The sequence below is a fragment of the Orbicella faveolata genome, unplaced genomic scaffold (genome assembly GCF_042242905.1).
Source record: "Orbicella faveolata isolate gen_17 unplaced genomic scaffold, um_ofav_v1 contig_26, whole genome shotgun sequence".
Classification (NCBI taxonomy): Eukaryota; Metazoa; Cnidaria; class Anthozoa; order Scleractinia; family Merulinidae; genus Orbicella; species Orbicella faveolata.
Window position 1 is genome coordinate 11,017,962 of NW_028301554.1, and position 15,316 is coordinate 11,033,277.

The 15,316-nt window shown below is 37.1% G+C and overlaps 1 protein-coding gene across 2 annotated transcripts in view; it reads left to right on the forward strand.

Annotated features, from left to right (window-relative positions):
- The first annotated feature begins 2,827 nt into the window (after positions 1–2,827).
- The window catches only part of LOC110067110 (uncharacterized), a 94,773-nt gene continuing 82,284 nt past the window's right edge, over positions 2,828–15,316 (forward strand). For both annotated transcript variants that reach the window (XM_089295227.1, XM_020774402.2), the window contains exons 1-2: positions 2,828–3,673; positions 13,245–13,329. In XM_089295227.1, coding sequence (XP_089151353.1) covers positions 3,490–3,673; positions 13,245–13,329 — 269 coding nt within the window. In that variant the 5' untranslated portion in view covers positions 2,828–3,489. The remainder of the gene's footprint in view (positions 3,674–13,244; positions 13,330–15,316) is intronic.

Genomic DNA, 15,316 nt, shown 5'->3' on the forward strand with positions numbered 1-15,316 from the left:
CACAAAGTTTTAGTTTAAATTCATGTTTGGATGAAAAGGAATAGATCGCAGCATATATGGAATTAGCGTGTTCTACGGTTTTCGTTTGTTTTACTGATTATTCTACAAGCTTTAGGAGCGACGATTTCTCTTCATTTACTAATTCGGCCAAGGAGGCGAGACTACTAAGAAATCACATACTAAGTTTAAAAAATTAATCGTCCAGATTTACAAACTTTCACATACTGCATTAAGAACAAAAGCAAGAGTTGTGAAAGCGTGTGAAACTCAGGCACAATTTCCTTCTCGTCGTTTTACAGGTAAATCAGAGCAAAACATAACCACTAATCTTTCACACTGGAGCCTACGCGAAAAGGACGACGGCTCGATGTCCTCGTGTTGTTCGTGGCGCAACGCACTCTGGTAAAAAGTAGCGCAGCGCACTCTGGTTCAATGCAACGCATTCTGGTAAAAAGTGATGAATTCGAGAATTCATACCACATTCTATATATTCTTCTTAAATCCTGATTATGAGTCAATCAATGCATCCTGATTATGAGTCAATCAATGCATCACTCTGGAATAATCACTTAGCTTTAGAACGACATCGCTGAACAACGTTAAAGGAGTTTCAACTGAACCTTTTAGACGTAAAAAGCCCTTTAAGTGTCCCCTTATTACAGGTTTCGTGCAACAAAATGGCTTCATATTGGTGTCCGCTGAATGCAGGTTTATTTTACAGTAAATGTGGGAAGGAAATTTTGAGACTTCAGCTGGTGTCCACTTAATAGAGGATGTCCACTTAAGGTCATTCCTCACATTTGCGTCGCGCATCCTTATTGCGGATAATTTATGGCGTCATTAGCGCGCGCTCGTGCACGCGCATATTGAAAACATGACGGATTTGCCCTGATATTGAGCTCTGTCAGTTGAAAAATGGCTCTGGCTCACCAACGAGCACGGGCACCCCAATTTTTTTTCCAGTCATTGTAATCAACTAATCATAAGCTTTGCGTGAGAAAAGACTGATCTAATTTCTATCACTGAAAATTGAATAAATAAGAAAAATAGAAGATACACTGTGGTCTTTACTATTTTGTAGTCGGTAACCACATCAAGAAAATTGGTTCAAATTTTTAATCAAGGATTTAGCTTTCTGTCTGAACCAAACTTAAGATGTTTATTTGTGTCCGACACAATGTATTGACTGTAGTTTAATGCGTGTTCTTATGAGTCTGGGCTCACAAAGATTTTACAATTACTAGGGATGCGTTCTTATAATAAGCATTAAATAATGCCAAAATGAGGCATTTTCAATGCCTCATTGCTCCTTAATGAGCATGGGCACGCCCCTTTTTTTATTTCAAAATTGAAGTTATCATATGGCAAATATTCAGTGGACAAAGTTTGAACAAAAATCTACCGTCACTTTTATTTCAGAGGAATTACCTTAATATGGGGTCCTCTTAATACAGGTTTCACGGTATTACAACACGGGGTATTCGTATTTGGTAACCCACCCATGCATGAACCCCGCCGAACAGGGCTTAACTTTGTTGAGCGGACAAGACACGTTGGATAAGTTTTTTTCGCTCAAAGGTAACAAAGAAAGAAAAAAAATCACTGATATCGCCTGGGAAAATAAAGAACGAAAAAAATAGGAATGAAAATGAGAATCCGATTATGCTTGCTTTGCTGATCGGACAAGAAACCCTACTTTCTTTATACAGTCGAACCCTTATTAAGCGGCCACCTATTAAACGGCCACCCCTATTAGGCGGTCAGTAATCAAAGTCCAGATGAGGTTTTTTCTATTGTTTTTACCTCCATTAAGCGGCCAGCCCCTTTTAAGCGGCTACTATCCATTTCCCCGAGGGTTGCCGTTTAATAGCGGTTGAACTGTAATTGACTCGGACATAACCTGAATTTCAGCCACCTCCTCCGCTCGCTGAGTCACTCGGGGAGGGAGACGTCGTCTCTCTCCCCGAGTGACTCATCGAGCGGAGGAGGCGGCTGAAATTCAGGCTAACTCGGACGAGGATCACCAATAACTTCATGTTTTCAACGGTATAACGTCTCCTCGTGTATCCTCTTAAATTGTCATGCAACGGTAGCGAGATTGAGCAAATAACTTCACAGAAACTACTTGGGGTAAAATTAGACAATCACTTGAGTTTTGCTGAACACATAGATGACATTTGTAAAAAAGTGTCACAACGTATTGCGGTGCTGAAGAAGATTAAGCGTAACCTGCCTCTCGCTGAGGGTAAGCCTTATTTCAACGCCTTGATCAAGCCGATAATGTTGTATGGCTCATGTGCATGGTGCACATGGTCAGAAGAGAACGTTAACCGCGTATCCAAGCTGCAAAAGCGAGCAGCTCGAGTAATCTTGGATGCGGATATCGGTGAAAGAAGCGAGATGCTTCTCAGACGACTTGATTGGCTGCCACTTAAGGAAGAATGAAACCTTAAAAGGACTAGTTTAATATTTAGGCGCATCAAAGATGAAAATAATTGTCCGAGCTATATAACAGAACTTTTAACGAGAAACTCAGACCGACACACCAGAACCAGTCGCTATGGAAAATATAACTTAGTGTACCCCTCTTATAACAGAGAAACGGAAGGGGGGCGAACTTTCCAAGCCAATGGAGCAAAACTATGGAACAGCATCCCTTTAGACATTCGCAAGAAAGACTCCATTGGCTCCTTTAAATCTTTTGTTAGAAAATATTTTTTGTCCAAAAACTCTTAGCTTAGTTTTTAGTTGCGCATATCTAGATTTAGATTTTTTAAATTTTTAATTTTTATCATATCTTTCAATTTTAGCTGTATTCTATTTTGTAATTTTTACTATCTTATAAGTGTAAATAGTTTTTTATTTTTAACTTAGGATAGAGGGCCACTGGTTCGTCAGTTTTTTACTGTTATGTGTTACGCTCTGTAAATAAAGTTGTTACTTACTTACTTACTTACTTACTTACTTACTTACTTACTTACTTACTTACTTACTTACTTACTTACTTACTTACTTACTTACTTACTTACTTACTTACTTACTCACTTACTCTTACCGTTGCGTTTTGCCAGTGGGCTTTAACTTTAACTATAACTTTAACTAAGCCTACGGATTAAAACCTCAAGTCAGTGGCATCAAAATTGTCACTGTTTTACAGACGATCCATTTTCAAGTTGAGTGGCTCATAGCCACTTTGATTGTCGAATGCAGTCAGAGTGAAAAACCAGTTCAAAGAATCGGAAATAACGAAAGGAGAGAACAGAATGACTTAGCAGATTGACACGAAAGCCCCTCAAAAAAGCTAGAGGGACGGAAAACATTGTCAAAGTGGCTGTGGAACCACGAGCCGCAGGCGAGTGGTTCCGCAGTAAACTTTGACAATGTTATGACGCAATTTATCATCAATAAGAGGACAGACGCATAAAAAATTGACGTCAAGGATGCTAGTAGCTCCCAGGGCCTTCGGGTCTACAAAGGGTGCGGGTGGTTATGGGTAACTTTGGTGTCTCTTCGGTGCGCGGGTATTTTAACTACGTACAGCTTTTGTGCCCCTGGGAAAACGGAGAAACTCGGACAAAAAACGCTGAAATGATGTTTGACGAAGAACAGGTGTTCAAAGGATTGTTGGCTTGGTTTTCGGCAAGTGTACCTACAAGGCTGCGGTCTCAATGGGGTAAGCCGCGACCGAACCTTACCGTCTAACTTAACTTTTAAGCTGTAAGTTGTTCAATGCAAGACCAGTTTTGATTGTAGATTTACTTTTGAACAATTTTTAATTGAAGGATTCCTTAGTGATCAACGAATGTTGTAAATATTTAGTAAAGTCGCGTATTTATAGCTTTTGGCGCCGCTGTTGGGTTTTTCAGTTGCAAGCGTCATTCCACCTTGTGAAAAATTTATGATACTGGACGAATTTAGCTACTGAATGCTTATATTTGATATTGTTTGCAAGAGGTTGTTATGCATTTTATAGCGCTTGTTCATTCACTGTTCAATATCAGTTCATACTCTGTAGACAACAACTGTTATTTTCAGCAGATTTCCTGTGTGCCGACGTGCACCACAGGTCACGCAAGCGTAATATAAGAGTTTGTCGGAGAACTGTGGCCCAAATATGGAGATCAGGAGTTGACATTAAATTTGTTCAATGTATGGGTAATTAATTTAAAGACTCTTTATAACAGAGCCTTAGTGAAGTGTACATTCTGATTGGCTAATATGCTTGATCCATTTGCCTGGGGGGGTTGCATGCTGATATCAGTTTGTTTATTTGTACTTTTTCTCAGCAATTTTCTTTATCGATGGTGACACTTTTTAAAACATAATTCTTATTTTTTCTTCTCCTAAAACAGGAAAAAAATTAATAATTCTTCCAGAGATGAGGAAGATTATTTCTTTGAGCTGAGTTATTATTATTATTATTTCAAAATTTTGAGCTCAAGTTTTTTGCCGGGCCTCCACCTAAGAGATTTGCTAACTTATGCGAGCAGGGGTTCAATCAGCTGGTTGAACAAAGGCATTTGGCACTCAGAGACGGACCAAAAAACAACAAACTGGTCTGTATCAACCTTTCAAGGTTACTAATGTGTAGCAGGAATTTTAGAGAGAATTTTTCAGCGATTTAGCGACAATAAAATTCAGTACAAGCTTTCATTGTAAAACTTTTCTGGTGTTAAAAGCCATTTGAATGCTTTCGGTGAGCAAAACTTGTACACGAGAATTTTAACAAACTTCTGTTTTAACTGTAGTCTTGCATACAGAATCCTTCTGTTCCAAAAACTTTAAAGATAATAGTTTCTCTGAGCTTTAATAAAGGAAGTTTTGTCAAATATTGGTAGCCTCTGATGAATTATTTAACTTAAGTTCCTGGGTTTCAGTTTTGCTCGATCGCTCGACTTGATCGATCGTAAATTGAACTCTTGAAATTGAAGAAACAGCAGCTCGAAGGAACAACTGCATTGTACACAAATATAAGCTCACATCTCTGACATTTTCCTTAAAGCATCAGTCTTCTGTTCATTTAAGCTTATTTTACCGAAGAATGAAAGTGACAGAGATCATTTTTAAAAGCCATTCATGTGTTCAAGTTCAGCCTTAGACGTGCAACTCATCAATCGACAAAGTGGAAAGGAAAACGAAACCCACAAACCTGCTATTGAATAAGAGCATCTCAAACAGCTCAAAGCCAGGGGTGTTTGTTTGCTTTCTTGTCCACTCTTGCTTTTAAGAAATGTCTGGTTCCATATTGTTCTTTTCCTTTGCTGAAAAGGCCGTAAAGGACAGAGAGCTCAGCCACCAAAAGCTTCAACCATGTGCAGTTTGTTTTCAATTTTTTGGAAGACTGATCTGAAATTAAGCTAACTAACTTTTGAGAAACGCTTTTACCAACTGCAAGTTTCGTTTGTTGTCAGCTTGATATTTAGGTTAACCAAGCAGTTTGAAGTTGTTTGTTTGCCCAAGATTGAGAAAATGTAAACTATAAACTCGCCGTGATCCAAGAAAAATTTTGATTTGTCCCTTTGTCAGATTTTTGAATGAACATTTGTGTATGGTTTATGGCACTTTTGACTTCATGTAAGCCAGATGAGATTCAATATATACTATCTCAATAGTCTCAATGTTATAAAAGAAATGGTAAACATGCAGTGTGCAACTATCGAGTCATGGATGCACTTGGGAGGTTTGCTAAGCACTCAAGAAGCTAGAGTCGCACTCGGCTATCATCTTCTGCGACTCTTATGCTTCTCTCATGCTTAGCAACCTCCTGCATGCATCCATAACTCGATAGTTGCATGCTGCATGCTTACCATTTCTTAATTAACATTCAATGATGTCATTTTTTTTTATCTTGGAGAGTTTAAACAAGATTTGAGTGAATTTTGATAAATTTATCCTACGGTGTTATAATAAGAGACAAGGTAGGAAACTTTGGCTAGTTTGATGGCAAAACACTCTTTGGAAACAAGTCAAATTTGCACACAAAAATAGCATTTACTCATACTATTTCTCGCTGAACTTACAATGTAAGGCCTGTAGTTTCTCTCTCTGCAGTCCAATAAAGTACATGTTCAGGTTTCACCATGTTAGCTGGGCAAAAAGTTGAAATATGAAGGCCAAAATAGCGACAACTTGACACCACTAAGTTGATCAGTTTTCTGTCATCACCGCTCAGCTGAGACTGGGAATGTGGTCAATTATCACCTCATGTGTGGAGGGCAAGAAATTTTTGATCCTACAAACTATGCCTCACACGTCTGCTGGTCAGGATAACTTTTGTCGTGGCTGTTTTCTCTTTTTGTGCCAATCATACGACATGATGGCGAAAGCCCTCCAAAATTAAAAAAGTACGTGAAAGGGCCACCCAAAAGTTTTTTAGCCGCAACAAAGATGTTGTCAACTCTGAAGCGGCTTGCTGTGGCCAAGGAGCGTTAGAAATTTCATACCTCTATACAAGTGTAGCAGAACTTTTGCCACAAACCAGTGGGAATTTGGTCATGGCCAGGTGTGTATGATTGAATTAATTAGTTGAAGTGATAATTATTGTTGCACAGATTTGACAAAGACCGTTAAAATCACTCCAATTACCCGTAGAGTTTCCCAAAACTCACCATCGTGTTGTTTGAGTTATTGTAATTAAAATAACATTAAATTTTTCAAAATAGATATATATTGTCTTGAGTATGTCAATTTGAAATATATTGTAGCTGAAAATAGGAAGGGATTTATTTTTAATTTCAATTACAAATGTTTAAATTAACAATTTTACCACAATTGCTACTAATCTTGCAATTGGATTGGCTAATTTGCTGTTGTCGATAAGAGTCCAGACAGCACTGCGCCTCTTGAGTCCACAACATTTTGACCACTGTGATGAGGCATACTTGTTATCGATAAGAGTACAGACAATGCTAAACCACATTCGATTTGTTGACTTCATGAAGGTTCACCAAAAAAGGGCCTTAAAAAAAAAAAAAATAGGTCAAATAAAAAAAAATTAGAAATTTAGTGCAGTACAGAAGGCAAAAATGTCAGTTTTCTTGTGAATATATTTTGGTTATGATTCCCCAGACGATTTTGTGCTTGTCAACATCATAACCATGATTTTTGGACAAGTATTGTTAAGGTTATTATTCAAGAGATGATGCCCACAAGCTTTCAGGCACCACCACTATGATATAATAGGTTGCACAATTGGGGTGATGATTCCACAGATGGTTTGATGAAGTCTTGCAACATCAAGGCTTTGATTCCATATACTTACATAATTTGCTGATCATTTCATGAAGCCTGGGTAAACCAGGGGTATGATTCCCCAAGCACATAAGTTGAACACTAGAGTCATAATAGGTGATTCATTAGAATGAATTCCTGTACCATTATGGTAGCCTGTAAATGCAGACGTATTTTCGGCTGTCAACTAAACCAGAATTTTTGGTCGACAAAGATGAAATTTTAGCCCTATTGGTGACCGTACCGTTCACAATTGCGAGCCTTTTAACAATGTATCTATAAACTAAATTTTATGGATGGACAATAACATGGTGTTGGTGAAATGTCGGGACATCATGTCCAATCATAATGTGACATTGGCCGAACATATTTAAAATTTGGTCAGACAATGTCCGTTGACCGACTGTTATTTCCAGCCCTGCTTATGTTTATGCTTATGCTCTCTATGCGCGCAGGACAGGGCTTAAGGTGGCTGAACACAGTTTTTGATTCCTGTGTTTCATTCACCTTTTTCTCTAAAACCCTTGATCCTTTGGTCGCCAAAAATGGCAGCAAGCAAGTTAACAACACAACCTTCCATTTTTTGGGTTAAAGTGATGTATGTGCTGTTGCCATGGCAACATGATTAAATATAAACAGGCCTTTAAAATCGGTTTTGTTTATTTGCAGAAAATCTAGTCATTAGGTTTTCTTTGTAATTTGCGTGCAACAACCTTGTAACAATGCTCACAAGCTAACACTATTTTAATAACAATTAAACCGAGAAATCTTTAATTATCCCTTGTTGAAGGTTCACTGGAATATCTAGAATTTCCTTTGTTAAAGTTGAAATTTTATTCAATACTCCAGTTACTTATAACTTATATATGACATTCTAATGAGTTGTTCTCAAGAAATAGTCGTATTTCCGAGAAAACTATTGTGCATTTAATCACACTAATTTGACTTAATACGCATGTGCTGCATTTAACTGGGTTCTTTTGGTAACAAAGAAAAAGCTGAGAATTGCTGGGTTATTTGCATTGTTAACTTTTCTAACATACCTTTGTAGTAAAAGACTAAAACCATCAATACACTGTGTTCAATTATGAAGAAATATAGTACAGATAGCACAGACATTGAGCAAATAAAATGATCGCTGTATTGACACCAAGTTTTTTTTTGCAATCCTTGTGCGCATGCTGAATTGCATTAGCAAGAGCGTGCACAAAAACTGTATTCGGCCACCTTAAGGGAGCTTAAAACCACATGGCGGAATTAGAAATGCATTTTGCTCATTAAAATAAGAAGAATCTTAAGAAGTTCATCGTCAGTGTTGAGAGGACAAAGACATAATCCCCGACTCAAATCTGCTGCCTGTTCATTCTTTTGAGTTAAGGTTTTTAGGGATAATTTAGTTTATTCTTTATCTTTATTCCATCAAGCAAGATTTGTATTTTCATTGTTTTTCCCTTTTCTTTAAAAAGGGAAAATTGCCAGTAAGCATTCTAATGTTTTATTTTAAAAATTAAAAAAAAGCTCCATTCAGTGTGGCTTGCATCATCTTTAACTGAGGTTTGTTGAGTTTCTTTTGGAATTTGTTTTGATCCCATCAGCATGTTTTGTTCACTGACACAGACAGGTTTCCCTTCACTGCTGCTATGTGATTCTAGCTGCAAAGTACTCTCAGTTTTAATTCTGTTTCTCTCTACTTGCTGAACTCAGTTGGCCATGGTTAAAATTTTGAATGTCACACCATTCAAGTGTAATGCCAATGAGCAAAAAAATGCAATTGTAGAACAATTTGAAGGCAACAAGCACATTTAACCCATGTTTTTTTGACAAAGTGGTTGAGATCAGCATCAACAAGCATGGTAGTAAGCACCATAATGATACCAATTTGTAGGCAATGTTTTAGTGCTGTATCTATTTTTCAAATTCTATTTCTATGCCTCAGACACTGCTGCCTGCATGGTAGTAAAAAATAGCCAGTGACTTTGGTCATTTACAAAATGCGACCTTAGACTGAAAAATGTGCACTTAGCTTAATATCCATTAAATGGCCTAAAATAGAGGGATAGTAATGGGATAATAAATGAATAGTAAACGCCTTTAAAAAGCATTGAAAAATTTGACTGGAAGCGTTAAAACCGCTGGCAAAAATTTTGGAATGGATAACTTGAAGCGTTCAAACAGTTAGCTCATGTGTTTAACAGGTGACTTCAAGCATTTGAACGGTTAGCCAAACTTTTTGAACGGTCAACTTCTCGATCAAAGGGTCACTGACTTAGCACGTGGTCACCAAAATAGCCAAAAATTTATGGAACTATAAGCTCTTGAAAGCAATAGGAACGATTCTAATTAATCATCAGTAAACTGGATAGATGATATAATTCAAAGCAAGGAATAACTACTTATGGTTGGAAATTGTCTGTATGTCGAATTGTCAAGAAAACAAAAACACAATTCTGTCCATGTTTGGTTAATAGAAGTCATCATCGTATGCAATGCCAATCCAGAAACATTTGTGACCAAACTCTGTTGAATCGTGACCTCCAGTCACAAATAATTTTTGGAGAAACATGATTTACTATCAATAAAATGCTACAAACGGTAGACGATAAAGCTTGTTCAAGAGTGCAAACACACTCATACCACAACACCATTGTTGCATGCAATTTACATGTGATGTGAGTAAAAAACTTCCTGGATAGGGAAATAAATCGGACGACGACTGACATACATTTATAATAAATAATAATAATAAAATATTTATATAGCACCAATATCCTAAAAGTTCAAAAGCGCTTTACAGTTTGAAATATTAAAAACACTAAAGACAAATAAAGTAAAAATAAAAAAATGTCGCTAAAAAGTTATAAAAATGCTTTCTTAAAAAGGAACGTTTTTAGTTTATGTTTAAAAAGGGATTTCAAGCTAGCAACATACTGTCCATGACCTCAGTATGATTCAACACAAAATAGAATGCAGGAGACTGATTACCGGAAAGGTACATGTATGTTTGTTATAATATAATTCTAACTTGAAACGAAGCGGCACATTGCATACCGTAGTTTTACATGAATTCACATGACCCAAACACAGCTGTTCTTGTTTTCATTTGATCACCACTTTTTCATTTTGATGTCTTTGTTTTCAGTAAAAGAAGGAAACAAAAATATGTACTAAGGCAAGCTAACTTTGAAAACTCAACCTGCAACGAAACATAAGACATAAGACAGTTGTAAATTGAGCGTTCGCGAACGTGGTGCCAACTTGATTTATTTACATGCATACCATGGCTTTCTGCTCGGTTTGACAAGTTTTTTAAATACCGTTCTGTCTGTCTTCCGAACTCTGTAGCTTCTGGTTAACATTGTCTTTGGCTGTTTCAACAGTAAGCTTAAAATGTTCATTAAGGCATTTGTAATGCAGAGTGCACTATTGGGATGGTTTAGGGGGCTGCTGTTTGGTCAGGCACTAACGCTGTAACACAATAAGGTGTAAACTTTAATGTTTGTTTAATTAATTAATTTCAATTAATTAATTAGCATTGTGGTAAGGGGGTGGGCTAGGTACCTCTGTTTACTACATAAAACATATTATGCTTACATTGCTTTTAAGATAGCATCACAAACCTATATATGTTTTTGCAAATCTCTTGCTATCCTAGTGGTGCTTAAGTACAAAAATCAATTTGCTCGAAATGCATGCACAGATAACTTAGCCTTCAGTGTCCAGTTCTGGCCCTCTCTCTGTCACGCAATACTACCGTTGCGTTGCTTGACAGAGAGAGGGCCAGAACTGGACTATTTTGACTGGGGATAGCAGCTGTATTTCAGGTAATGTCAGTTCTCACTTTTTTGGTGCAAATAATGCTGACTGCATATCATCTGGAATCACCCCTAGCTCAATTAAAAAAATTTAGTCTGCTATTTTAGAACTATTGCGTGTTTGCCAGGGCTCAAATAAAGAATGCTTCTCCTTAGCGGCTTGTCTATTTCCTCTCCTATGAAGGGAGCAAAAAGTTCATATTCCCACGTTAGTTACATATAAAACTAATAAATTTGTGACACAAAAAACTTCACAAATATTGCCACAGACTCCGTGGCACTTAATAAAACTGCCAATTAATTTCATCAGTCTTTGAGGTGACTCTCTCACCGATGTAGGATATAATTTCGACCATGTAATGATCTCTACCTTGAGAACTTCTCGCTGAAACGCTCCTCAGTTGTATTAATCGATAGCATTGTATTTTAGTTTGATGTGAATAAGAACGAACTATTCCGTGACTGGACATGACTCTTTGACAATAAGATTAGTTCTTGTTTTTCTGTGAACTGAAAACTTGCATTTGGAGTAAAACAAAATCATTCCTCTTCGATTTTTCATGAGATGTTTAGCTTTATTCCATTTGTCTCCAGCAGTAAGTAAAAAAATACAGATCTTTCTTATATTTTTGAGGAAACAAGGGTATCATGTTGCATGGCTCGGCAAGGAAAACAAAAGTATCAAGTTATGTACATTGGAGTGAAAAATAAAATTTTCATATTTGCCACTTCTGCATATTATTGAATTTAAAATGACTGAAACTCAGTGTAAAACATCACAATAAAATTCAAAGCTGTCTTGACAAACGGTAATTGTAAGTTATTTTTGGGCCTTGAAAGAAAATACAAACATGAAACTTACACAATGCTAAGATTATGTCTTATCAAGTTTTTGTCTGCTCATAATCTGCAAGGGGAAAAGGCCTAGTTGACTACCAAGGGAGAGAATGGCAGGGGTGAGGACCTATGTGACTACTGTATCAAAGCCGTAAATTACACTCTGCACTATCTGAGATTGTCTCACTAGTTATAATGGTTCCAAGACTTTCTTTTAGAATACGGGATATGCTTCCAGATATGCTTCTCGCTAAAATGGATTACAAGATTTCTTTACAAATTGTTTTGCTGTTAAAATGGATGCTTGGATTTTTTAACGGATTGCTTTTGCCATTTAAACAGATGCTTGGACTTTTTAACAGATTGCTTTTGCTGTTTTACAGTCAAGCTTACAAAACCGTGAACACCGAAAAAATATGTCTGGAATGTTTGTTTTGTCATAACCAATCATGAGTGAGATATTCAACCACAGAAACAGACGAGTTTCCATCAGTCACTGAACAAATTTGCTTCGTTTCAAAAGGTCTCAAAATAAATCAGCTATTTTGGTTATACAAGAAATTAGATAATTGCTGTTAAAGGCTATTTAAACATTAGTGAAGAGGGTTTGGGCTATTTTCAACGTGAAAAAACTATTTTCACAAACCAATGTGTGGGGCCAAAACGACTGGTAGCCGTTGAATCACCCAAGTGCGAATGATCCAAATTATTGCTTTCATTATTAGTTAGTTTGATTCATTATTTTGATAACGGCAAAAAGTGACGGGTGATATGAGATACACCTGTAAGGCATTGTCACTTAGGGGTGGCCTAGGAATATCTTGCATGCCTCACTCGTTTGCATACTTTGCTTTCCAATGTGTCATTATTTCCCTGCAGCTATCTAGTTCTTTATCACTGCCATTGTTGCATCTTTGTCCAGTTATTTAGTTAGTTCATAGCCGTTAGTTAAGTTGGCTTTTAACATTTAGTGGTTATTGGCTTCATAGTTTACTTTAATTTAAGACATTTCCACACTGTTGCAATGTTCCTGAAATATTCATTGGTAAGTTAACCAGGGGCCCGTTCCTCGAATACCCCGGAAACTTTTTGAGCCTGTAAAGCATTTTTAGTTCATCTGTATCTGAAAAAAGAGAGGTGTATACACCTGAAACTTCTTGTATGAAGAAAACCTCTGTTCATTTTAAGAATATGTGAATAAAAGAGTTCAGTAATCATAAGGTTTGAGATTTTGCTACGTCTTTCTGGGTACGAAAACTTTTTGGGACCTTCAAGAAAGGGGCCCTAGGTCTCTTGATGGTGATCCACTATGGGAGTAAAGTACTGTTCAACATTTTAGTACAGTAACTTTATTTCCAATTGTAGTAATGAATGGAGGAATCCAAAGCAATCACTTTGATGATGCAGACTACATTTTCAGCAGCAATGCCTCTTCAAAAGACACCTTAAGGTATTTGTAGGAATGCATTGGACACATTATGTATTTGTTGTTATTTAATATTATTATTGTTAGTCCTTTCTTTAGGATAAAAACGAGATATAAAGTTTACAGATGTTTCAATCTCACTGACATCATTTTCAAGTTTTAAAAAGCAATAAAAATATGTAAATATGCACTAAACATTACAAAATGTGAGTGATAAAAACTATAATACAAAAGGCTAGGTAAGACAATAGGACTAAACACTACAAAAGATACAATAAGTGTGAAATATGAAATACTCTGCGCTATGATAATAATTTTGAGTGGATGAAGTCAGACTGCTTGTTCAAAGTTGGCTTTAGTTCTTTTATTAAAAGCATCCCATAAATTAAGCAGTCAAATTTGCTCTGGTACATGTACTTTCGTAAGATCTTAAATCTAAGATCTGCAATCATGGATAAAAGTCTTAGGACAAATTTGCACTTTTGGTGCTTTTGCGCACACGCCAGACGCAAATACTACTTCACCTGCCTAACCTCGCCCCCCACCCCTCATACAATGTTGAAAACTACTAACTGCAATTTCCCCTGATTTTCAACATTGTATTGGGTGAGAAGGGGGAACAGTAACGCGTTTTGAAAAGGAAAGCAGCGCTTTTTTCAAACTTCAGTAGTAAAACACAGATAGTTAACTTACATAAGTGTCCCAAGGACTTTTGTCCACGATCATGGACAAAAGTCTTGGGACAAATTTGCACTTTTGGTGCTTTTGCGCACACGCCAGACGCGAATACTACTTCACCTGCCTAACCTCGCCCCCCATCCCCATACAATGTTGAAAACTACTAACTGCAATTTCTCCTGATTTTCAACATTGTATTGGGTGGGAAGGGGGAACAGTAACGCGTTTTTAAAAGGAAAGCAGCGCTTTTTTCAAACTTCAGTAGTAAAACACAGATAATTAGTTAACTTACATAAGTGTCCCAAGGACTTTTGTCCACAATCATGGACAAAAGTCTTGGGACAAATTTGCACTTTTGGTGCTTTTGCGCACACGCCAGACGCGAATACTACTTCACCTGCCTAACCTCGCCCCCCACCCCCCATACAATGTTGAAAACTACTAGCTGCAATTTCTCTTGATTTTCAACATTGTATTGGGTGGGAAGGGGGAACAGTACCATGTTTTTAAAAGGAAAGCAGGCCTTTTTTCAAACTTCAGTGGTAAAACACAGATAATTTGTTAAATTACATAAGTGTCCCAAGGACTTTTGTCCATGATTGTATGTCACTTGGGTTCCTCCCATGCTGCTCATTGACATGTTTCCCGATCGCACACCCCTTATGTTCCTCAATTTACATTGAGACAGGTGTTGGCATGTGTAGCTGACATAATCCACATCACACAGATTACACCTGAAATGGTATACAACGGATTGTTGATTCACTATAGGGGTTTAGAACTTTTCTCTTGGCTTGATGTTGGATCCAATCTTTCGGCTTGTGTACATGGGATGGAATCGTGCTTTTAAGCTTTCATCTAACTGACAACTGTTCCACCTGGAATGTGAATGTCTCATGGAGGCTTTCTCTCAACTTCGGCACCCAGTCCTACTCTTGCAATCAACAATCAGTGAGTTGCTGTTAAAGTTTCAGGAGATTTAAGATCCAAACAGATGTGTGATGAGAAGAAATCACCTGTGAGAACCTTCGAGTGATAATATTATTTGAAAATTCTCTCAAAATTGAACTGGCCTTTAGGCGAGTGCAATTTGAAAGAATTTTCAAATATCATGGGTAGTGTAAATTCTTAATTGGTCAAGCTTTCATACGATTACTCATTTATTATTAATATGCGCGAGAAAGTTATGAAAGTACGCGTGTTAATTTGCACTGCATTGCAAATTGAAAATTAAGGATGAATTGGCCTGCTCTCAGCCAATCACAACGACCTAATTTTCTCAGTCATATAATAAGTTGCAAAATTGTAAAATTAAACGAGAGTTACCTGTAAG